The sequence below is a fragment of the Mesoplodon mirus genome (assembly GCF_964341445.2).
Source record: "Mesoplodon mirus genome assembly, chromosome: 10".
In the NCBI taxonomy this organism is placed as follows: domain Eukaryota; kingdom Metazoa; phylum Chordata; class Mammalia; order Artiodactyla; family Ziphiidae; genus Mesoplodon; species Mesoplodon mirus.
In genome coordinates, this window is record NC_138986.1 from 68,887,204 (window position 1) to 68,912,809 (window position 25,606).

The 25,606-nt window shown below is 40.8% G+C and overlaps 2 protein-coding genes across 7 annotated transcripts in view; one reads left to right on the forward strand and one right to left on the reverse strand.

Moving 5' to 3' along the window:
• ORC3 (origin recognition complex subunit 3) overlaps positions 1-12,088 on the reverse strand; it is a 61,452-nt gene extending 49,364 nt beyond the window's left edge. For 4 of the 5 annotated variants that reach the window (XM_082633613.1, XM_082633612.1, XM_082633614.1 and 1 more), the window contains exons 1-5: positions 12,021-12,088; positions 9,301-9,355; positions 4,943-5,040; positions 3,287-3,431; positions 339-443 (exon numbers count right to left, since the gene is read on the reverse strand). In XM_082633613.1, coding sequence (XP_082489739.1) covers positions 339-443; positions 3,287-3,431; positions 4,943-5,040; positions 9,301-9,355; positions 12,021-12,044 — 427 coding nt within the window. In that variant the 5' untranslated portion in view covers positions 12,045-12,088. The remainder of the gene's footprint in view (positions 1-338; positions 444-3,286; positions 3,432-4,942; positions 5,041-9,300; positions 9,356-12,020) is intronic. The other variant, XM_082633616.1, reaches the window with a different exon arrangement.
• Positions 12,089-12,194: 106 nt separating this feature from the next.
• Positions 12,195-25,606, forward strand: part of RARS2 (arginyl-tRNA synthetase 2, mitochondrial) — a 79,935-nt gene continuing 66,523 nt past the window's right edge. Inside the window, exon 1 of one of the 2 annotated variants that reach the window (XM_082633620.1) lies at positions 12,195-12,295. In XM_082633620.1, coding sequence (XP_082489746.1) covers positions 12,260-12,295 — 36 coding nt within the window. In that variant the 5' untranslated portion in view covers positions 12,195-12,259. The remainder of the gene's footprint in view (positions 12,296-25,606) is intronic. The other variant, XM_082633619.1, reaches the window with a different exon arrangement.

Below are 25,606 nucleotides of genomic sequence, written 5' to 3' on the forward strand. Positions count from 1 at the left end.
GGGCTAAATAAGAGCTCCGCAGTCCTCAATTCTCAACTCCCTGTCCCAAACCTTCCAACTTATTAAAATTTTACTGGGCTCAGGAACACATCTTGTTGAGTGCCTGGACTATTACTGGAGGTGAAGCTGATTGGTGGGGGGAGGGGCCAGAATAAACTAAAGCGGCAGAGAGTCCTACTGCAGTCAAGATTACGCCGGAGGCACTAAACCTCATCCTGCCAAAAATGTAGTACCATGCTCCTCCCGCAAATAAAAAAGGATAAAGAAAGCTAGAGAGACGGATGGACGGAAGAGATATGTAACATCTCATCAAGGTTGTTATAGCATTTATACTTCACCTGGACAATCTTTAGCTTGCAATGAAACTACATATGGAGTGACATTATTCTGAAGGACTTCTGTTAGACTTCTGAACGTTAAATCATGATCTGTTACATTCACACCTACGGGATAATAAATCAGTATTACACCATCATTTTTATCATTAATAATTTAACAACAAGAAAAACCATTTAACATGTCAAGTGAATTCATAAGTTAAAATATTTTAAAAACATGATTAATAATAGAAACTAAGAAAACATACTGCATAAATGAAGAGCTCTCCATTAAAAAGATAGATATAGAGGCACACACTGTACTTATCAGGAAAGGTATTTAGCACGACTTTTCTTTAAAAAATCTACTGGGGATGTGTAGTTGACCCTTGAAAACATTTTAAAAGCAATTTCAAATTCATAAAGAGCTCTTTAAAATAATTATTCAAAAACAAGGGCCTTGGGCTTCCCTGGTAGCGCAGTGGTTGGGGGTCCGCCTGCCGATGCAGGGGACACAGGTTCGTGCACCGGTCCGGGAAGATCTCACATGCCACGGAGCGGCTGGGCCCGTGAGCCATGGCCGCTGAGCCTGCGCGTCCGGAGCCTGTGCTCCGCGACGGGAGAGGCCACAGCAGTGAGAGGCCCGTGTACCGCAAAAAAAAAAAACAACAAAAAAAAACCAAGGGCTTTACTGTGACCCTGACTTAACAACTGAGAAGAATCCAATCATTAATATCAATTCTACTAATGATCTTAGTAGTAAATACAAAAGGTAAGTGTATACTAGGGGAAGAGTCTAAAAACAAATTAAAACTTTAAGTCCTTTAAGTATTTACTGAATCCTGGTTCTCATTTCCACAAATCAGTTTTAATGCTCTGCATGCAGGTATCAGAGTTGAGTGGAAATTTCCCCACTACTTTGGAAAAAATTCTATTCACTGATACCTCCCCTAATGTCACAATCTGTGACTTCTAGAAAGTGCTTTGGTGCTTAGAAAGTGCTTTGGTGCCAGCAGCAGACATCTTGAAACTGCTTGAGACTTGCTACTATACAACTTCAACTGCTTGTAATATCGTATTTTAACGCATATATGTGGAACCTAGAAAAATGGTACAGATGAACCGGTCTGCAGGGCAGAAATAAGAGACACAGATGCAGAGAACAAACGTATGGCACAAAGGGGGGAAAGTGGCGGGGAGGGGGTGGTGGTGGGATGAACTGGGAGATTGGGATCGACATGTATACACTAATATGTATAAAATGGGTAACTAATAAGAACCTGCTGTATAAAAAAATAAAATAAAATTCAAAAATTCAACAACAACAACAAAAACTTCAGGTGCTTGGAAGGAAAAAAAAAGGTTCAGAATCATCCAGACCACCAGTAAGCAAATTTTTTTCAAGGAGACAAATAAAAATGTAGGCCGGCTATTTTTAAATGGACATATATACCTTTTTGAAAACAGAAAATGTATAACTGTGTAACTGTGTAAGTATTCTTTGAGTACAGATATCAAAATGGTATTTAGCATGCATTGTGGTCTAGGAATGTGATACTGCATCACTGAACAAATTTGGGAGTTTAATAAAACATTGGCTTCTCTTGTCTTTCACTGACAGACTTTATTAGTTATTTAACACTATGTTCCTTAAAACAATGGATTTGCCTATTGAAAACAAGATAATCAACAATGTCTTCAACTGGAAAAATGTTCTCCTCAGACCACTGACTTTGAAACTTATGATTTCCATTAGCTTCTTTTCTCCTTATGACAGCAGGCAGAGAAGGGATTTAAACAGTTATCTCACAACAATCTATCAGGCCCTCCCTCTTGACTGTGTTTCCCCCACTCTACTTCCAATTGCTGTAACCTGGGGGGAGAGAAACACAGCACTCAACAGTACAAGCCAGCCATCACTGGGCCTCAGTTTCTCATCCATAAGTGGAAGGGGTTTGAAATTAAGTGGCCGGCTGCACTGAAAAGCTGGTCCACAGCATTATAAAAATCATTCCCTGGAGTCTTGTTACTCAGAGGGATCCTGGGATTGGCAATATGGGCATTACCTGGAAGCCTGTCAGAAATGCAGTTTCCAGCCCCACCCTAGACCTATTAACAAAAATCTCTATTTACTAAGATCCCCCGGAGGTTATCTGTAGGTATCACTAAGGTTTGAGAAGTATTGCCCTGAATATATGGAATAAGATTTAGGTAATGAACAGTATTAGAGGCAGTATTAAACAAAAGAATTAATTTCTTATCTCAGAGCTCACTAGTATAAAAACCTTGAAGAAACAACAAATTGGAAATACAATGAAGAGTATGTTTGGAATCCAAATAAATCCAACTTTCCTTTCAGAAGGAATGAAGAAAATGTGCTAATATTCCAAAGAAATTTTTTCCATTATCATGCAATCCAGATGTCTGGTTAAAATGGGATATTAATGATGGATACTTAAGTACCTAAAACGTTTACAATCTGCAATCTGAAAGCAACTTATGTGTAGTTCATCCAAACCCCCCTCACACCATTAATATTAATACAACATTACAAAACAATCCAAGATTGAAAAAATAAGCACAGGGAAATAAAATTAAGGTTATAGAGTAATTTCATTGAAGATATGATAAAGTATAAAAATTATATCTATCAACATACTGGTAGTTTATTACTGAATTCAAATCTCAGATTCAAATAACTAAGGAAGAAAGAGTAACACAAATATATTTCCCCTTCATTTTTCTGACAAAAAGGCGAGGAGGGTTCTAACTAACCCTAGATCAATTTCTTTTAATTTACAGATGTATGGTTAGTATAAGGAACTTTTATTGGTTTTGGAAGTATGCAAACTTTAAGTTGGTTTAATTCTGTAAATGAAAAAGACAAAACAAGTTTATCAGAACAGGTGATTCCCACTATTCTCAAGAAAAAAACCACTATCACAAAAAACAAACACACACATATGTACCTAGAACAAGAGCAGCGGTTGGAATTTCTCTGAGTTTTATTTGACAGCCCCAGTCTCTTGAATTCTTCTGGAACCCAGAATGAGACTTCTGCAGAAATTCAATTAGACTGTCAAACAGGCTTTTATTTAATTCCTCTTGTAGTCGCTACAAAAAAAACCACAAAACTTTATGAGTTATTTTTAGCAGTAATCTGATACATCTTTCCAAGTTTGGGAAAGAAAACTGTCATGATTTCAATTCCAAAGATCACATGTAAAATAATTATAAGATAGATGAAATTAAAAACTGTTTTTCCTTAAATCTCCAGTGAGCAGTGCTTTGAATTCCCTCCTTAAAGAATCTCATTTATTCATTCAACAAACATTTACTAACCACCTTACAAATGAAAGAGTCTCTTCCCTAAAAAAATGAAAAAATTGAGCTAGAACACTTACAATTAAATTGAAATACATTGCATAGAGTGCTATGATAATACAGGAACAAAGAGTAGGATCATCCACCTTAAGCTGAGCGGGTGATACATTTGAGCCAAAGAATTAGATGCTCCTGCAAGTGATGCAGGAGGTGATGGTGGATCAAAGAAAGTTAAGAAGGAATGGGGAGTGGAGGAGGCAATCAAGGAAGAAAGCACAAAACATCTGGGGAACCACAGATACAGCTAAGAATAAAAACATGAGAAGTGGCCAGGAATGAGGCTGGACAAATACTCAAGGGACTATACCAAGGCAATATATATTTGATGTTAAAGGATTTAGATTTTGTACTGTGGGGAGAACCATTAAAGGGATCTGGAGCAGAGGCATGATTAAATCAAGGTTAAGAAGGGTTCATCTGGCAGTACTGTGAAGGCCAGATTAGAGGGGACTGGAGGGGCTGCACTGGTAGTGGGGCTGGAAAACCCCTGTAGCCTGGATCTGCCTGATGGGATTTGGCCAATGGTGGCAAAGGGACTAATGACAGACCAGAAGGGTGTGACATCAGAGGCAGGGACATCAGTTAAGAGGAGACTATGACACTCTATTATGACCATTTAGGTTTCCTAAACTAGAAATCACAAACCCAAATTGCTTCAAGCGTTCCAAGGAATACACGAAGGGGCAAAGTCGCCAGGTGTGAAGCAGTAGAGAGTGGTGGGAAGCACTAACAAACTGGAAAGCGCGTAACCCTCCAAAGGCATTAAAAAACAGGAAACACAATCCTGGGTTGGTCGAACAAAACAGGTTCCCTCAAAATGTTGGCCCTACATCTACAAATCTGCTACAGTGGAGAAACTTTTCAGGGCTGAAATATAAAGAACATGGTAACTGATTATGAGGATGAGGGAATGAAGTGGTTTACAAATAGCTTGATTTCTTACTTGTGTAACTGAGTGGATAATTAAAGGAGTGCCACCATTTGAAAGCTGTGAGAATATGTAAAGGGCCTGTGCATTAGCAGCGATAATTATAAACATATGTTCCAATACCTGAAACTATGCTTAATACTTGAAACATAAGGGTTTTTTATTTTTTTTTAGGATATACAGATTACGCTTAACCAAGATTACATATATCTCATCAACACTCTTATAAATTGGTAGAAAGGAAAATGGGAAGGAACAAATATGAGATTTATGATATTAAGGAAATGTTAAGCTATTAAAAAAAAGTATTCACCTCAGTTTCAGATTTCATCTGCTGCCATATCAACTGGTAAGTTTCAAAGCGAAGCTTACTGTCCTCAGACTCATTTTTCCCTTTATTAAAATAGTCCTCTAAAAACACAGAAGGAAATAAGTCAGTTTCTTTTTTACATAATAGAAAATCTCTGTGCAAAGTAAGTGATGGGGTTGATTTTTTTTTTTACAAGTATCAAAAACATATATATTTGGGGATAGGTAACATTCAATATCCTTTATATTTAATTTTATTTATATATCTTATATTTTTACTATATTAATGGTATTTGTAAGTTTAAAAATCTTTTTAATTTTTCCATTGTATTTCTATCATTTACTTTTGAACTTCTAACAGTTTTTACTTAATGGCTTTGGTTTGAGGTATATACATTTAATATTAACGTATTTTCATTATCTGCTCTTATGCTAAGGCTCTGTATACTTTGCTTCACATATTTGCTTTGAACTCTCCTTTATTAAATGATTCTTATTACTACTATTCTAATTCTTTGCTTAGCTGAAATAGTTTAGTGCTGCCTTTTATTTAGTCTGTATTTTATATCCTTCTTGAATGGCTTCCTCTAAATGATTAGCCATTTATCAACACACTATTTATTGCAATGGTTTTCAAACTTTTTAAACCATGATCCATATTAAGGAACACATTTTACGTCATAATCCAACACACGTGAATCTAGGAAAAACAAAAACAGAAGTCCCATAAAACAATACTTCTCATTATCATGTGACAGCAAACGTTTTCTCTTCTATTTTTTAAAACTATCAAGATCCACTAAACTGATTTCATGACACACACTTGGGTTATAACTTTCAGTTTGAAAGAGATGCGCTTATTGGATAATCTGTCCTTTCTCCCACCCATGTCAGATGCCCTTATTGTCTGAATACTTACATATGCACTTGAAACTGTTTTTGAACTTCTTTTGTTCTACCGAATCCAGTTCTACTCCCATGGCAGTCCTGAACTCCTGTAACTGTTAGAGCTTTGTAGTGCATTCTAACATCAAACAGATCCAGAGCTTCTTCCCAGTGCCACCAAACATTATTCTCTTTCAAAAAAATGTAAGGGCTTCCCTGATGGCCCAGTGGTTAAGAATCCACCTGCCAATGCAGGGGACACAGGTTCGAGCCCTGGTCCGGAAGATCCCACATGCTGCGGAGCAACTAAGCCCATGCACCACAGCTGAGCCTGTGCGCCACAACTGCCGAGCCCACGTGCCACAACTACTGAAGCCCGCGTGCCTAGAGCCCGTGCTCTGCAACAAGAGAAGCCACCACAATGAGAAGACCGCGCACCACAACAAAGAGTAGCCCCTGCTCACTGCAACTAGAGAAAGCCCATGCGCAACAGCGAAGACCCAACACAGCCCTAAATAAACAAACAAATAAACAAACAAATAAATAAAAATTTAAGACATTCTCCCAAATTAATTTTGTCATTTCTCAAAATTAAGTACCCTGGTGTTTGACTGGATAAAATAAAATCTGTAGATTGATTTGGGGAGAAATGACATTTTTAAATACATTTCAAAAAATTCACATCCCAAAACACTACAGGTCTCTCACTGTTGTGGCCTCTCCTGTTGCGGAGCACAGGTTCCAGACGCGCAGGCTCAGTGGCCATGGCTCACGGGCCCAGCTGCTCCATGGCATGTGGGATCTTCCCGGACCAGGCACGAAACCGTGTCCCCTGCATCGGCAGGCGGACTCTCAACCACTGCGCCGCCAGGGAAGTGCCAGGTCTCTTTTTTTAATCAAATAGTTTACATGCCTTATAGTTTTCTACTTTCCTTCATATTTCTTGCTGTTTACTGCTAGGTATTTTATTGCAACAGCTAGAACTTTCATGGTATTAAATAATAATTGTGAAAATACAGAATTTTTTTAACAAAAAGTTAAAAATTAACAATTTTTTTTTCTGAAGTTAACAATTTTTTCCTGATTTCACTGAGATGCTGCTAGTATCCTCCCAACAAGTTTTAATGTTAACTGATAGTTTGGAACAGAAATTCTCTTCCATGTTAAGGAACTTTCCTTCTAATTGTCATTGACTCACAAATCTTAATAAGTTATAGCTGAAATTCAATACAGAAAGTTCTAAGCAAAAACTTGCCTTGTATTATGAGAAACACTATTAGGTAGTGGTTAGACCTTAGGCTCTGGGATCAGACAGCCTGGTTTCAACTCCCAGCTCTGCCGCTTGCTAGCACTATCACTGAGAAAGTTCTTTCTACATCTAAATATCCTGATATAGTTTAATGGAGATAATAATAATACTTTCTTCATAGTTTAACACATATAAAGTGGTTAAAATATTCTGGCACATTAAAAACAATAAATGTTAGTGCTTTTATTAGTTATAATGACATTGCTCACGATCTCAGATGTCATTTCATGCTATGTATCCTTCTTGGATAACAGGGGAACAAGTCTTGAATTTTTCTCTGAAAATGAACTATTTCTAGTTAAGTTTAGCAGTCTCCAACATTAAAGAAATATGTTGATAAGTCAATCACTTAAAAACAAAATAATTTATAATGTAGCTCTTCTTCGTTCACTATTTCCAAGTCCATCACTGTCACTTTGTACTTGGGGAGGTGAGGAGGGCAAGGAATATAGAAAGCTTCAGGTTTTTTTGAGACTAAATCCATGAGTGTAAAGTTCAGCACCACTGTTTATTCTCCTGTTAATGAGAAACTGCATTCTTATTTTAAGTCATACTTTCTACCCTCCATTGCCCTCAATATAGGCCATTATTTTATTATTTGCTCCCTGAGCACAGGTACTTTACCTCGCTGGTCTCAAACTGAAGGATTATCACCTTAAAGGTCTACATCATGAGATGATTTAGAAAAACCCAATTCTATATATTGGAGCTGTTTATCTCCTTAGTCAAACAATAGTATAGTCCAGTTTTTCTTTTTTAATTAAAAATTAAAAAATGAGTGTGAATGAATATGCTTAATTGCACATCATAATTTTTCCAAATTAATCTTCACAGTGCTGAATAGTGAGTGTAAATACTCAACATGCCTGAGAGGGCTTTTAAAAAATACCAACACCTGGGTCCCATTCCCAGAGCTACTGATTCAGTTGGTCTGGGCTGCGGTCTGGGCAATGGTGTTTTTAAGAAACTCTCCAAGTTGAAATCAGAATAAGGTCGATGGATTGTCCCACTGTCAGTTTGCTGGTTGTGATACTGTACTATAGTCACGCAATACATTACCACTGGGGATAATTGGGTGAGGGTTCAAGGGAACTCTCTACTTTCTACACTCTTTCTTACAACTGCATGTGAATCTACAATTACCCACCCCCCAAAAAATCAGTTTTTTTTAAAAGTTCCCCAAGTGATTCTAATCTGCAGGCCCCATTGAGAACCAGTACAATAAACATTTTCTGACTGATAATAACATCTTGATTTGTTTGAAGTAGTCAAGTCTTCTTAACTTGATCACTTAACAGATATCTGGAGATAAGTAAAGAACGTGAAGACAATATTTTTTAAAATAATTTAATTTTATTGCGGTATGACTTACAACTAATAAAATATGCCCATTTTAACAGTTTGATATGTCCCAACAAAGGTATACACTCACATAACCATCCTCTGTCTAGAGAACATTCCCATCACTCCAAAAGTCCCTCTTGGGACTTCCTTGGTGGTCCAGTGGTAAAGAATCTGCCTTCCAATGCAGGGGACACGGGTTCAATCCCTGGTCGGGGAACTAAGAGTCTCACATGCCACGGAGCAACTAAGCCTGCGCGCCACAACTACTGAGCCTGCACGCCTCAATGAGAGAGCCCACATGCCACAAACTACAGAGCCCACGCACTCTGGAGCCCGCGCGCCGCAACTAGAGAGAGAAAACCCACACGCCACAACCAGAGAGAGTAAACCCACACACCACAACTAGAGAGAAGTCCATGTGCCACAACGAAGCTCTCGCACCACAACAAAAGATCCTGCATGCCTCAACTAAGACCCAACGCAGCCAAAAAAACAAAAGGTCCCTCTGCCCTTCTGCAGTCAATACTCCCTACCTCATCCGAAGAAATCACTGAGATTTTTAAGACAATCTCTTTTAAAGAATGGTGACATACCCTTTGAAGGAAATTTCGAATTGCCTTTTGATGGTACATTTGGATTCCCTTTTAGATTAGAGCCCTGGGGAGTGCCCCTTATCGCTTTGTCCTATGCCTTGGAACATAACTGCTGTATCAACATGGTGAGTAAAGCAAGCTTAGACAGGAGAATTACTAATTCAATAAGAGTTAGGTTAGTTCAAGACTTGGGGGAGGAAAACTAACAAATCTGATATTAAGACGTCTTACCTATTGGAACAGAGATCTTTCTCTTCTTGCAGTTTGGCTTAAACACAAAGCAACCCTATAAAAAAGAGAGAAAAAAAGCATAAAGTCAAAGCAGCCAGGAAGCAGACAAATCTGATTAACCTAGTATTTTATGGATAAGCAGATTTTTTTCTTTTTAAGGCGTTTCTTTAAAGTGCTAAGGAATCATCTTTCTTCAGTCTGAATTACAGAAGGAAAATTCTTAAACAACAAGGGGACTAACCACTCCTTTCTCCTCCATCCCATGGGAAGCTCATCTTTGATTTTGCTCTTTGGGACCTAATCTAAGAGACAGACAAAGAAAATAAAAGCTGATGAAATTTAAACCCAGAAAGGTTCCATTTTTATAAAACCTAGTGAAGAAAGAACATTAGTACTATACATTAAATGAAAATCAAGATGATTAAAAATACTGATGCCCTCTCATCCCAAAAGAAGTATTTATTACTGAATTAGAACCTTGACAGGACACAGGCAGTTTTGGCTATTGATTTACCTTACATACGTTTCTTCATCAGATAAATTCTTATTCATTTGTCCATTAAAGTTCAACTCAAACTCACCTGCTTTGGGAAACCTTCTCCAATTCTCTAGTCAGAATTATTCTTTCCCCTAATATCTCACAGTACTTGAATATCTTTATTTCGCTTTGTTTTAAGTCACTCTTACTATGTATGATAGTTATTTATGGAGCTGTCTCCCGAAGTAGTCCCATATATATATATATATTTTTTTTTTTAATCTTTTTTTTGTGTGTGTGGTACATGTGGGATCTTAGATGACCGACCAGGGATCGAACCCGTGCCCCCTGCAGTGGAAGCATGGAGTCTTAACCACTGGACCGCCAGGGAAGTCCCTCCCCCAAGTAGCTTGTGAGCACCTTCAGAGTACAGACCGCATTTAATTCATAATTGTTTCCCCAATGTTTAGGATAGTGTTAACACATACATTAGGCAATCAGTATATATAATGGACCAATGCTTGCCAAATAATTTTTCTGGTAATTTCCTAGCTACATTTAGTCTCATATTATTATCTGACTAGTGATACACAGGCCGTAAGCTGCTGGTCCCACATTTGTTCTACCAATTCTAAAGCCGTACATCATGAACAGCTTCTTAGAATCCCATTTCTATGGAAAATGAAGGAATCAAAGAAATATAGCTAGGAAAAGTCATCTCAGGATAGACCTAAAGACTGCTGTACAAATATAAACTGGCCATTTGGATTACAGGGTCCAAAATAAGAATTGTGCCTTACATTCTTATACCTGCAACTAACGGAACTATTTAAAACACACAAATTTTTTTAGAAAAATCATTTGGTGCCATGACAAGCTTGTCACTGCCTCCCTTCTATAGCCACCTGTAATTCAGGAGCAGGAAAAGGAGCTATGAAGGAGTGAGACATGAAGGGTGCTGGGAATGGATCCCGATGTATGGCAACGGGAGTGATATAGTTATCCATTTTTCACTACTGGTCAAGTGATGGTGTTGGAGATGGAAGAAATTAGGAGGAGAACCAATAGCCAAAAAATATGACAAGGAAAGTTTAGACAGGGGAGAAAAAAGAAAGCTGACAGTTCCATGAACCAATGAAATAATCCTTAAAGATTCTTATTTATGTAAGGTCTCCTTCATCATCATCTCAATACAAGCATTTCTCTTGTCATAAATGTTTTCCTGAAAAAAACAAAAACAAAAAAACAAACCTCTCACAATTCTGCACGATACACAAAAATAAGAAAGGCTTATGCAACAAAAAGGATTAGGGGACAGACCACTGAAAACCTATGGAACTTTATAACCAGGACAAAACAAAAACAGTACCATCCCTCATAAAAAATACTAGCAGTTATGCGGAGCGGCTGGGCCCGTGAGCCATGGCCGCTGAGCCTGCGCGTCCGGAGCCTGTGCTCCGCAACCGGGAGAGGCCACAGCAGTGAGAGGCCCGCGTACTGAAAAAAAAAAAAAAAAAATACTAGCAGTTAACCTCTTCTGGCATTTGCACCTAACATCACAGTCGGTCAGTCTTCAGTACGCTTAAATCCTATGGCTCGTGTTTCCTCCTGGATATGTAGTCTTGGAAGGCACTGAGTCTCATCATTTTATTTTAATGTAATTTTAATCAAAATTAAAAATTAAATCCATGGTAGAGCCTTCTTCATTAATTTACTGTTTCAACACAGGGACAAATGTCTTTGCAACTTATCTGCATTCTCAGCTTTATCTGATAGCTTAACTTTCAGGGGCTTCCGGCCGTACTCCTAATATTACTAAAGGTCTTACTTTACTTGGTCTGTAACAGCACTGTCTAATAGAATTTTCGGTAATGATGGAAATACCTGTGTTTATTTTGTTTACCACTTGTATCTCGGTGCCTAACAGAGCCTTTGGCTCACCATAAATACACATGAGAAGGAAAAAGGAGGGGAGACTGGGACACATCCTCGGGGCATCCGACCTCCACAAACCAGAACTTAAAATTCCTCCGAGGCAGAAAGAACACTAAGGCAGATCGGCGTTTTCGCTCCCCAAGCAAAGCTGGCCTCCACTGGACGTGGAGCAAAGACGCCTCAGCTCAGCCCGCCATCCCCTCCCCTCGAGCCGGTACAACGAGGTCTACGTAACCTCCGCTTCATCCCTTCTTCATAAGGGAATGAAGCAGCTGTGAAGTCCCAGTGGGCGCCCGCCCCCACATACCTTGGACACCGAAGTGGTGGCCATGGTCCTCGCCACCTGCGAAATCCCAGACGCACCCTGGATTTCCCGCGCTCCCTCGCGGCAGCGGGGCAGAGGTTACTGGTGGGCCACGCGGCTTCTTGATTGGCTGACAGCACCTTCCGGGGCGGGCTTTCCGGCGCGCGGGAGGCGGGGCGCGCAGAGGAGGGCGGGGCGAAGTTCAACACCGTCCAGCTGGGATCCGCTTCGTGGAGACAGACATGGCGTGCGGCTTCCGCAGGTCTATCGCCTGTCAGGTACGGGCCCGGAAACTGGCATAAAGGGGGCCCCCGCGCCCCGAACTCCGCTACAGGCCAGTCCCCAGTCATCGGGAGGGCAGGTTCCACGGATACTCTGTTTTTGTTTCTGCTGCCTCCTTCCCCCTTTTTGGAGCTGCTTGAGCCGCCGAGGCAAACCCAGTCGAGAGTCGAGCTTGCGGCCCAGATCAGTTTCTCAGGGTGAAAAGTAAACCTTGAGAGGCACATGTTGCTTCCCTCACGGCTTACCGCCTGACAGCTCAGTGTGCTTTGCCTGGGTGGCAAGTCAGTGGGCCATGATCAGACCCTTTAGAAATTAGTGCTCCATACGCTTAGCGAAGTTGATGATGGATCTGAATTTTCATTTGAAAGGATCTAGTTTAAAAACTGGTCATTTCTCTTCCAGTCATTTTCGCTGCCTGTCCTAGCATTATTTTTGGTAACTCCAAAGATAACATGAGACCCTGTTTTTCTTGACTCTGAGGCATATTGTTACCGGAAAACTGGGTTTGCCTCTTGGTGAGCATGGGGGCAAAAGACATAACCGAACCAAAGATCTGGAGAAGGAAGGATTTATTACTTGCAGCAAGTAAGGAGAAGGGGAGGGGGACGGGCGAGGGAGGATATTTCCCGAAGCAGTATCTCCCCAGTTGGCAAAATTGGGGAAGTTTTAAGCTCAGGGTATGTGCATATTCATGAAGGGGCTTGAGCAGAGGTGAATTCAATAGAGAATTGGGGCAAAGGTTGAGAGTACAGGCTTTAGTAGAAGTCACCTGGGTCAGAAAAGATCAACATCTCATTCCCTAGGTTCTGACCAGTCTGGGTTCTTAGCTAGTAGTTACCATCCTCCACCTGGGTTGGGGCCTTAGTTCCAGTAGAAGAACTCTAAGATACAGTATATTGTTATGTGTATCCCCTGAGGGGGAACTAGGATTCCGCTTTTTCGCTGCTCTGTTGTTTTACTGCTTTTCCTTTGTTTCTGTATGCCCTCACTTTTCTGATGAGTAACTGTTTGAATCTGCCCTTTGGAATTCGGGGAAGGTCTAGGGGGCTAAGCCTTTTTCCTACAAATGAGAAACAAGGAAACAGAAAGTCTTTTGTACCTGGGAGGGCCCCGCAGGGTCCTGCTCGGTTTCAATCCCCCCTTTTCTTTGATACTCCTCCTCAGTCTTGAGGGGAACAGGTGTTAGACAAGAAAAGGAATAACGTTTTGGATAGAGAGGTTAATCCTAAACTTGGCAGAGGGACTCGGTTTTAGGGGGACTCGGTTTCAGTATTTGAACAACTCTGTAATGAGGATGGGAATAAGACACTGGAGCATTAGATTTCATCAGAAGTAATTTTTAAAACGCGTCGGCCAACTATGCAGTTTTTCAACAAAACTTTCTGTTGTAGTTTTGACAAACCCATTTCCTTTTAATGGACACATTAGTGGACATACTTTGTCTGGCATATAATATGTATTTCATTTAGTTCATTTTTACAGTATTTCTGGAAATTCCTTTGTCTTGACTTTATGCTTGGAGATGTACTGTTGCCGAAATATCGGCTTCCCTGTGCACCGACACCAAACAGAAATACGGAGACAGAGATTTTGGAGGAAGAGAGAGATGGCTTTATTTTTCTGCCAGGCAGAAGGGAAAACACAGCAGGCTAGCGCCTCAAGAACTTTGTCCCCCTCTCCTTCGGGAATCGGAGAAGATTTTTATATGTGGGGCTCGCAGCAGTCCGGGGTATAAGATAAGGATCAAAGTAGTCAAGGTCCTGCCTTCTTCTTCTTCCTGCATTATTTCAAAATCGTCACAGCTGGCGTCAGGCAGCCGCGTAATTGGGTCCGTTTGTCTCTGGGTTATCGGCCTGTGACCTCTTTTCTGAAATGCAAATGCTACAAGGATGATCTGCTACAAGGGAGTCCAGGATGTAATTCACATAGTGTTGTTAAAGAGTAATAGGTTAAAAAAAAAAAAAGTAATAGGTTAGCTTTGTGAAGTACAAATCTAGTTAACAGACACTATAGATTAGTAACAGTCAAAAAAAAAAAACTAGGAGTGATTAACTCTTTCAGGCCAGGTTATGTTTCTTCTCTAGCCTGTTCACTGTTCCCTTTATTTTCCTTGTTCTCAGGAGAGGGAAAACTTCATTTCTATCTTTGCTGCAACAGTACTGCCCTGTCCAGTGCCAGCTTCCCAAGTATCAACAATGGACCATTTGATAAGAAAAAGCTAGGTTCATGGCGTACTGGACTAACGCAACAGAGCTTTGGTAGTCTCTCTCGCTGGGAAGTCATTTGAAGTATGGTTTAAGGCTGGTCTTTCAGTGGCAGAGGGTGAGAGGACAGGAAAGTGGAGGAGATGGCTTGATGAGGATTGGATACTGATCTTAACAGTTTTAAGATTGATGGGGGACTTCCCTGGCGGTCCAGTGGTTAGGGCTCACCACTTCCACTGCAGGGGGCACAGGTTCGATCCCTGGTCGGGGAACTGAGATCCCACATGCCTCACGGTGCCAAAAAAAAAAAAGATTGATGGAAAGAGCAAGGACTCTTAGGACATGAACTGTTGATGTTTTCTTTATATTGCAGAATTGCTAGATTTTTCAGGAAGTTCCTGTAGTGAACAATCTAGCTATTTGTCTGGGCAGGAGTCTCCCAGAAGAGTAAAATTATGCTAATTAAAACAAAGGAATAATAAAGTCATGTTAATGTGGACAGTAAACTATGTCCAGCGTAGGTAGTTTAGACCTCAGTGTCCAAGCTTTGTGTGTGTGAGATGGCTTCCATTCGAAGCCCTTGGGTCAAGATGGTGCCATGACCAGAAGCAATTTGTGTTAGTTTTGCAAAGGCTATATTCTTCCTTGTAAAGAAAGCACGTTGGAGAAACAGGAATTCATATGTATTGAGTATATTTGTGCTAATTACTTCACGTTCACATTTAAGCCCTGGGACAACCCTAAAACAGAAATATTAACTTTATGATACAGTTGAGCAAATTGAGATCTAGAGAGATTAAATAAGCTACCCACATCTCCTGGTCAAAATTGAAGAGTTGGTTTATGAACAGAGATCTGTCTAACTTCAAAATCGGCTCCTTCTTATACACTATGCTGTTTAGTTTGTGAAGGCAAGGAACACGGTCTGATCATTAAACAGAATGTAATAGAGTTGTCTGACAACATAAACCAAGTAAATGTATATTTCCCCAAACAAAAGGTCATCAAGAGATGATCTGGGACTTCCCTGGTGGTACAGTGGTTAAGAATCCGCCTGCCGGGCTTCCCTGTTGGCGCTGTGGTTGAGAATCTGCCTGCTAATGCAGGGGACACTGGTTCGAGCCCTGGTCTGGGAGGATCCCACATGCCGCGGAGCAACTGGGCCTGTGAGCCACAACTACTGAGCCTGTGTGTCTGGAGCCTGTGCTCCGCAACAAGAAAGGCCGCGACAGTGAGAGGCCCGTGTACCGCGATGAAGAGTGGCGCCCGCTTGCCACAACTAGAGAAAGCCCTCACACAGAAACGAAGACCCAACACAGCAAAAATAAATAAATTAATATCCTTCTTTAAAAAAAAAAAAAAAAAGAATCCGCCTACCAACGCATGGGTTCGAGCCCTGGTCTGGGAAGATCCCACATGCCACAGAGCAACTAGACATGTGCACCACAACTGCTGAGCTTGCACTCTAGAGCCCACGAGCCACAACTGCTGAGCCCGCATGCCACAACTACTGAAGCCCACGTGCCTAGAGCCCGTGCTCCACAAGAGAAGCCACCGCAATGAGAAGCCTGCGCACAGCAACAAAGAGTAGCCCCCGCTCACCGCAACTAGAGAAAGCCCGTGCACAAAAACAAAGATCCAACTCAGCCCCAAAATTAATTAATTAAAAAAAGAGATGATCTGAAACAAGGATAAACATAAATAAAAATATGTGCAATATACACCTCTGTGAATGAGGGTCCTTACCTAGTTTAGGAGTGAAGGGGAATGTATTACACGAAAGGGTACATTCATTCAGCAAATTTTGATTAATGAATCTACAGTTTTCTTTTTTTTAATCTCCTTCACCTGTTTCTCTCCTCCCCCCAGCATTTCCCCACCAGCAACCAATTGTTCTCTGTAGCTATAACTCTGTTCCTGTTTGGTTATGGTTGTTCATTTGTATTTCCCTTTCTCTGTGTGACTTATATTACATAGCATAATATCCTCTAGATCCATCCATGTTATCGCGAATGGTAAGACTCTTTTTTTTTTATAGCTGAATAATAGTCCATGGTATACCTACACCACATCTTCTTTATCCATACAACTGTTGATGGGCACTGACATTGCTTCCATACCTTGACTATAGTAAATAATGCTATAATGAACACAGGGGTGCATATATCTTTTTGAATTAGTGTTTTTATTTTCTTTGGATATATATCTAGAAGTGGAATTCATAGATTGTATAGTAGTTCCATTTTTAACTTTTTGAGAAATCTCCAAACTATTTTACATAGTGGCTTCACCAATTTACATTCCCAACATTAGTGCACAAGTGTTCCCTTTTATCCACCTCCTCACCAACACTTTTTATTTGTTGTCTTTTGATAATAGCCATTCTGACAGATGTGAATTGATACCTCGTTGTTTTGATCTGCATGTGCCTGATGGTTAGTGATGTTGAGCATCTTTTCATGTGCCAGTTGGCCATCTGTATATCTTGGGAAAATGTCTGTTCAGGTCCTCTACCCATTTTTTAATTGAGTTGTTGGGTTTTTTTGTTTTTTGAGGTTTGGGGGTTTGTTTGGTTTTTTTCTGATGTTGAGTTTTATTAGTTCTTTGTATATTTTGGATGTTAACCCCTTGTCAGATGTATCATTTGCAAGTACCTTCTCCCATTCAGTAGGTGGGCTTTTTCATTTTGTTGGTAGTTTCCTTTGCTGTGCAAAAGTTTTTTAGTTTGACATAGGCTCATTTATTTATTTTTGCTCCTTTCAAATTACTGCTTCTGCCAGGTCTCAGAGTGTTTGAGACTTTGTGTGTGCCCTTTAAAAGCGGAGTCTGTTTGCTATAGCCCTTTGGCTCTCCTGAAAGTAAGCCCCACTACCCTTCAAAGCCAAATGTTCTGAGACTTGTCTTCCTTGTGTAGGACCTCCAGGCTGGGGAGCCTGATGTGGGGCTCAGACCCCTGGCTCCTTTGGGAGAACCTCTGCTGTTGTAATTTGCCTCCCTTTTGTGGGTTACCCTTCTCGGGGTATGGGTCTTGACTATACTGTTCTCCACCCCTCCTGCCCATCTAGTTGTGGCTCCTTCTTAATGTCTTTAATTGTAAGAAGACATTTTCTGCTGGTCTTTGGGTCTTTGTCATCAGTAGTTGCTCTGTGAATAGTTGTAATTTTGGTGTGCCCTGGGAGGAGGTGAGTTCAGGGTCTTCCTCCTCAGTCATCTTGGCCACTCCTACAGTGGCGCACGGCCTCATTTTTCCATCTTCAAAACCGGTGACAGAGCTGGGATTTTTTTATGTTGGCATTTCTCTGGTTCTTTGAGTCTAAAGTTTTCTAAGCATTATCAGTCCCCAGGTTGGAAGTGAATGGAATACGCTTTCTGCCCTGGCATGGCTCCAGAGTAACTTGAGAAACAGCTGTATAAACAGGTAATTTCAGTGCAGTCTGTGACCACTATGTTAGAAGCGTTTGTGAAGTCCTAAGGGAATATGGAGAAGACAGCTTCTTAGTGTCAGAGAAGGCTGTGTTGGGGCTCAGTCCTGAGGAGAGGATGTGTAGAAGTGTACTGAGTGAGTAGAGTGAGAGCTTGGTGGGGATAGGGTGTTTCAAGAAGAGCATGTGCATAGACACTCACATGGTAGAGCATGGCATGTGCATGGAACCACAATATTTGGGTGTGACTGACTGTTTAGAGTACACCTCCGATGCTCACTTCAGCAGGTTCTACTGATTCTGTCTTCAGAGTAACACCTTGAATTCATCCACTCTTTTCCATCGCTGCTGTCCCTTCAGTCCCACACCCCAAGCCAAGCTGCCATCATCACCTACATCAGCTGCTTTACACCAGCATTCTGATGGGTCTTTCTGTTTCCTTTCTTGCCCTCTCTCCAATCCATTCTCGTTATAGCAACAAAAGTGACTTCTAGAATGTAAATCAAATCATATCACTTATCTACACAAACTCACTGCCAGAACCTTAACATCTTTCTTTCCAACCTCAATTCATGCCTCTCTCCCTTCTGTCTGTAGGATGGTAGCCACACTAAGTTTCGGGTTTTCCAACATAGCAGGTTCTTTCCATTGCCATTACATTCCCATTGCCTAGATTATTCCCTGTGCCTAAAGGAAATGATTTTATACCATGACTTCCTATGCCAGATGGAAGTTTCACAGAACAATACTTTATAATGTGTGTGCATTCTTCTCTATTCTGTGCTGCTTCATTTTTCCAAAAAATGCTGGTTGGGACTCACTGAATTTCTTCCCAACTCACAACCTGTAGTTTGGAAACTGTGTCCTCCAGTTATCCTCTATCTCAGTCCCTTGTTTGCTTCTGTCATAACACTTATAAGAGTTAACGATTATTTGGTCTTGTGTTACTTGTTTTGGTGTATATTTCCTCTATAAGCTTCACGAAGACAGAGAGCATATTTTATTCACTGTTATTTCCCCAGATCAGCAAAGTACCTGAAACGTAGCTGTTGGGATATAATATAAAGCTTGCAGCTTCACCAAATGAGTTCATAATCTTAAAGTTGTGAGATGACATGGTGGAAAGAATTCAAATTCCAGCCCCTTCACGAATGTGACTGACTTACTCTTGGCAGCTTTTAATTAACCCATCAGCTATCAGATGATGGTATTGATTTCTCGTTTACAGGATTATTGCAAGGATTAATGATGATGATGATAATGAAGAGGATAATAGTAACTATTTGTGGAATACCTTACTGGTACCATGCAGCGTTTTGCTGAACTTTACAGGGCTATTGATCAGGTTTAATGAGGTAATATTAACAGAAAGTGCTTAGTGTCGAGAACTGTGAGGGGTTTGTGATTTTACCCTACAAGTTAGTCAGCCATAGTTCATGGATGGTGGCAGAAAATATGAGAGCCCTGGGCGAAATAAAAGGCTTTTATTACTTTATTATTCCCAGCAAAAGTAGTAGCCAGAGTATCAACATCTTCTTGTATGGGTTCCCCAAGTTCCTCTTCTTCCCAAAGGGCACGGTGAAGAGGGTCAGATGATACCTGCACAGGCAGTGTGTGTGTTATATAGGAGAGGACCCTGAGACATTTATAATGGCAGCAGGCATGTTCCCCTTTGTTCTGATGTGGGACACTATTTCTGTCTCACAAAGCTGTTTGTTACATAAACCTCTTTGGAAAGATCGTCCAGAACAAAGAGCAGTTTGGGCTTTGCTTACAAGACACGCAGACACTTAAGAGTCCCATAGAGATTTCTCTCCTGACCCTTAGCACAGTGCTATGCAGATAAGGTGTGCGGTACTTGATATTATCATCTCACTTAATCATCTCAATCATCTTGTGCTCTTGGTAGCATTATCTCCATTTTATAGAGGAGGACCCTGAGACTCAAGAAGATGGAAAGAATAATCTAAAGTCACAGAGCTACAAAATTATGGAGTTCAGTGATGAACCAACCCAACTGTCTGACTCAAAATCGAAATTCTTTGGATTCTGTAGAATGACTTTTGTAAAATGTTCAGCACTGTCTCTGCCTCAGAAACATGACAGAGGGTAGATTTGTTTCCCTTTCTCACTTCCTTTTCATTTAGGTTTTGATGTTAAGTTTAGAATAAATTCAGCTGGTTGATTTTAATTCCTTTTAATTTTGAAGTATTTTCAAACTTAGAGAAAAGTCATGAGAGTAGTACAAAGGAACTCCACATACCCTTATCCAGATTCACCAATTAACATTTTACCACATTTGCTTCATCTTTCTCTCTATATCTGTGTAATCTGTTTTCCTGTATCATTCGAGGGTGGGTTTCATAAATCATGCTCCGTAACCTCCTAATGCCTAATTGTTTACTTCCTAAGAACAAGGCTTACCTTATATAATACAGCTACTAGATTCATATCACACTGATACACTTTTTTTGGTCTTTTTTTTAACATCTTTATTGGAGTATAATTGCTTTATAGTGTTGTGTTAGTTGCTGCTGTATAACAAAGTCAATCAGCTGTATGCATATGTATATCCCCATATCCCCTCCCTGTTGCGTCTCCCTCCCACCCTCCCCATCCCACCCCTCTAGGTGGTCACAAAGCACCGAGCTGATCTCCCTGTGCTATGCGGCTGTTTCCCACTAGCTATCTATTTTACATTTGGTAGTGTATATAAGTCCATGCCACTCTCTCACTTCTTCCTAGCCTACCCTTCCCCCTCCCCCATCCTCAAGTCTATTCTCTACGTCTGTGTCTTTATTCCTGTCCTGCCCCTAGGTTCATCAGTACTTTTTTTTTTTTTTTTTAGATTCCATATATATGTGTCAGCATACGGTATTTGTTTTTCTCTTTCTGACTTACTTCACTCTGTATGACAGACTCTAGGTCCATCCACCTCACTACAAATAACTCAATTTCGTTTCTTTTTATGGCTGAGTAACATTCCATTGTATATATGTGCCCCATCTTCTTTATCCATTCATCTGTCGATGGACATTTAGGTTGTTTCCATGTCCTGGCTATGGTAAATAAAGCTGCAATGAACATTATGGTACATGACTCTTTGAATTACGGTTTTCTCAGGGTATATGGTCAGTAGGGGGATTGCTGGGTCGTATGGTAGTTCTATTTTTAGTTTTTTAAGGAACCTCCATACTGTTCTCCATAGTGAGTGACTGTATCAATTTACATTCCCACCAACAGTGCAAGAGGGTTCCCTTTTCTCCACAGCCTCTCCAGCATTTATTATTTGTAGATTTTTTGATGATGGCCATTCTGACTGGTGTAAGGTGATACCTCATTGTAGTTTTGATTTGCATTTCTCTAATGATTCGTGATGTTCAGCATCTTTTCATGTGTTTGATGGCAATCTGTATATCTTCTTTGGAGAAATGTCTTTAGGTCTTCTACCCATTTTTGTATTGAGTTGTTTGTTTTTTTGATATTGAGCTGCATGAGCTGCTTGTAAATTTTGGAGATTAATCCTTTGTCAGTTGCTTCATTTGCAAATATTTTCTCCCATTCTGAGGGTTGTCTTTCTGTCTTGTTTATGGCTTCCTTTGCTGTGCAAAAGTTTTTAAGTTTCATTAGATCCCATTTGTTGATTTTTGTTTTTATTTCCATTTCTCTAAGAGGTGGATCAAAAAGGATCTTGCTGTGATTTATGTCATAGAGTGTTCTTCCTATGTTTTCCTCTAAGAATTGTATAGTGTCTGGCCTTACATGTAGGTCTTTAATCCATTTGGAGTTTATTTTTGTGTATGGTGTTAGGGAGTGTTCTAATTTCAATCTTTTACATGTAGCTGTCCAGTTTTCCCAGCACCACTTATTGAAGAGGCTGTCTTTTCTCCATTGTATACTCTTGCCTTCTTTATCAAAAATAAGGTGACCACATGTGTGTGGGTTTATCTCTGGGATTCCTATCCTGTTCCATTGATCTCTATGTCTGTTTTTGTGCCAGTACCATACTGTCTTGATTACTGTGGCTTTGTAGTATAGTCTGAAGTCCAGGAGTCTCATTCCTCCAGCTCTGTTTTTTTTTCTCAGGATTGTTTTGGCCATTCAGGGTCTTTTGTGTTTCCATACAAATTGTGCAATTTTTTGTTCTAGTTCTGTGAAAAATGCCATTGGTGGTTTGATAGGGATTGCCCTGAAACTATAGATTGCTTTGGGTAGTCACACTGATTCATTTTTATCTAATTTACAATCCATTCTAGTTTTGTTGATGTTTTTCAACAGTATAAGCTCACAAACTGCATTTCATTGTTATGTAATTGTTACATTTTAAGGGCCTTAAGCTCCCCTCCTTATTAATTTATATCTACGTAACTTGATAGAGGAGATACACTGCTAACTGTGAGTAGAGGAGAGGCCTCCTTGACTGCTGAGGAGTTTTGTTGTCATATCTCAGGTGTGACCTCAAGGAGCAGTTAAACTTGTCCAGTTGTTGTCATCCAGTCCTAAGCTGAAATATCTTCCCAACATAAGTATTTCAGCTTAGAACTGGTTACGTTGGGAAGATTACTCATCCACATTCAGATGAGCTACTGTAACTGACTGAATTATCTAGGTGTGTGCTTTGCTTCTCACCTATTCTCACAGGCCCACTAGCATTCAGTTATGCTTCAAACCACAAGTTCTGTAAGAGCCATGCTAAATTCCTTTCGTTATAAATAATTGCGAATGACTTGCCCATCAAATCATTTGGGAAGTTCTTTTCTGAACCCTGGAGTTTCCGTTGATACCTCGTTTGCTGACTGCTTGAGCCTTTGAGCTAATTCGGACCTGAAGAATATCTCTGCAGATGTGGAAGTACTCGTGCATTGGCGCTTGGTGGCAAACATCCACAGCTGACCTGGTTATATTAGAGAGTCAGAACTGAGGAATGACCAGGGGTAATTGACAGTTTTAAGTAATTTAAGATCTGGAAGAGTGATTGATAATCCTTCAAGAATTTTAAAACTCATTGCCTTGTAGACTGTGTTATAAAATACAGAACTAATTTTCGTAAGATATCAGTTCTGCCACCTACATGTTTGGTTACTAAAGCGTAAGGATCTCTTTTTCATCTGCAAAATTAGGGTTTTTATGTGGTTATTGGAGATTTTGATCTTGAACCTGGCAAGCTTAGCTCCTAAATGAATTTAGAGCCTATCTAGAGCCAGACTGATAGGATATTTTTTTGGCTTTGTGTTCAGTACCTGAGTACTAAGCGTAAGACTTATGTGTGCCTGTGTGCCAGGGGAAGAAATGGTTCAGACCTGCCCACAAGCTGATTAATTAATGGCTCTCTCATGCTGGGTACCCTAGAAGCCAAAGATTCTATTACATTAGAATCTTTGACTTCAGCTTGCCAAATCTAAGGCTTATAATTGTACCTGGTACATTGTGAGCACTCAGTACATATTAGTCCTTATTATATTATACATGAGAATCTCTGGTCTTAGGTTCCCAAAACAGATCTGGCATATGTATATTTTCACTTTTGATACTCCCTTTAAGAAGTGCTTCTGCTTTCAACCTCAGATTTCCTCTTCATTCAGTTGGAAGTTATTTAGTTTATTTCTCAAGGACTGTGACTAATGTTTTTTGGGGTTTTTTAAATATAAATTTTATTTATTTATTTTTGCGTTGCTGCATGCGGGCTTTCTCTAGTTGCGGCGAGCGGGGGCTACTCTTCCTTACGGTGCATGGGCTTCTCATTGCAGTGGCTTCTCTTGTTGCGGAGCCACGGGCTCTAGCCATGTGGGCTTCGTTAGTTGTAGCATGCAGGCTCGGTAGTTGTGGCTTGTGGGCCCTAGAGCTCAGGCTCAGTAGTTGTGGAGCACGGGCTTAGTTGCTCTGCGGTATGTGGGATCTCCCCGGACCAGGGATTGAACTGTGTCCCCTGCATTGGCAGGCAGATTCTTAACCACTGTACCACCAGGGATGTCCCCTGTTTTGTGGATTTTTTTTTTTTTTTGCAGTACACGGGCCTCTCACTGTTGTGGCCTCTCCCATTGCGGAGCACAGGCTCTGGACACGCAGGCTCAGCGGCCATGGCTCACGGGCCCAGCCGCTCTGCGGCATGTGGGATCTTCCCCGACCGGGGCACGAACCCGTGTCCCCGGCATCGGCAGGCGGACTCAACTACTGCGCCGCCAGGGAAACCCTGTTTTATGGATTTTATTCCTCTGTTTTTAGCTCTAAAATTTTGAGCCTTAGTCTTCTTTTATTATTTTATTTTCAACTGAGTAAACTTTCAGCATATTCTGTAAAAAATTTTTCTTTCACTAATCTGAGGCCTCAAGTAGATAGTTATCGATAGGCTCTTGTTTCACCTGTGGTAGCACCCTAGCTGAAGCCCAACGCCAGGAGAAACACCTTTACCTAAAGGGGAAAAAAGAAATCTAGCTAAGGAAACTCATAGGTCACATTTTCATCAGAGAAAACACTAAGTTCAATCTCAGAGACAAGTCCTATTATTTCCAGAATAGTTCTGAACCTGTGAGACTGTAGGTGAATTAAAAACCACGCTCTCTGACATTTGACAGTGGTTCCTTTTTCTTGGTTTCTTTGTGTGCGCCCACCCCATTTGAAAGATACTCCTCGAATTAATTAAGATCCCTCAGTAGTTTGGGCACTGATCAGTTAAAGTGGAAGGCAGCTGGTGTCTCCCTCTGCCGTGCTTCTCAAGCTTTGTCTACTTGAGACTGGAATCACCTGAGAAGCATTGAAAAAAATACCTAAGCCCGGGCCCCTTGAGTTGGGGTGGGATGGGGGCCTTGAAGTTCTCAACCTTATCAGGGGATTTTGGTGTTCATCCGGGCTTGATAACCACTAGCCAAGGACGGCCAAGAAGCAGAAAGGTGTAGTTCAGTGGTCCCCACGCTCTACCTTACGTTAGAATCAATCCCCAGAACTTTCTAACATCTGTTGCCCAGGTCATACCCTGTATTAATTAGACAGAATATTTGTATGTGGAAGCCAGGCATCGGTGTTTTCTAAAGATCCCTGGGTCATTCCCATGTGCAGCAAAATGTGAGAACCCCTGGTATAGTGACTAAGAACAGAAGACACGTAGGTTTAAATCCAGCTTCTCTGATAGGTGTGTAAGTTCACTGTGCTTCATCTGTAAAATGTGGAAAATTATTTAGCTACCTTACAGGCTTGTCATTAAGGGTCAATGAATTCATATAAATAGGGTACTTAGAATTGTGTTTGTATTGTATGCATGCAGTATTCATTAGTCATTATATTATCTGTTAGAGTTCTGAGGATGGGGTATTTTGAAGCCCCTCTCCACACCACCAACCACCCCAGAGGCTTTCTGGTGTTGGGGACCTAATTATTATCCATTACCCTAGGTGAAAGCTTTAGCACCTGTATGATCAGGCCATTCAAGATGGCTGTTCCCATGCTGTCTGTATATTCCTTGCTGACCAGTCCCTGCTTCACTCACATAAGTACCCAATCCTCTTAATTATAGGGCTTGATCAGTAACCGCCTACTTGCTTGCCCCCTGCCTCAGCTGCTGGTTTTTCTGGTAATTGTTGAGCCAACCTGACGTCAATTCCCCCTATAAATGGTAGCCTCCTTCTCTCCCAAGTAGCGAAGATGGCTGCCATGTCCTGTCCGCTGTCAGCCATACACAGCGGGGTGT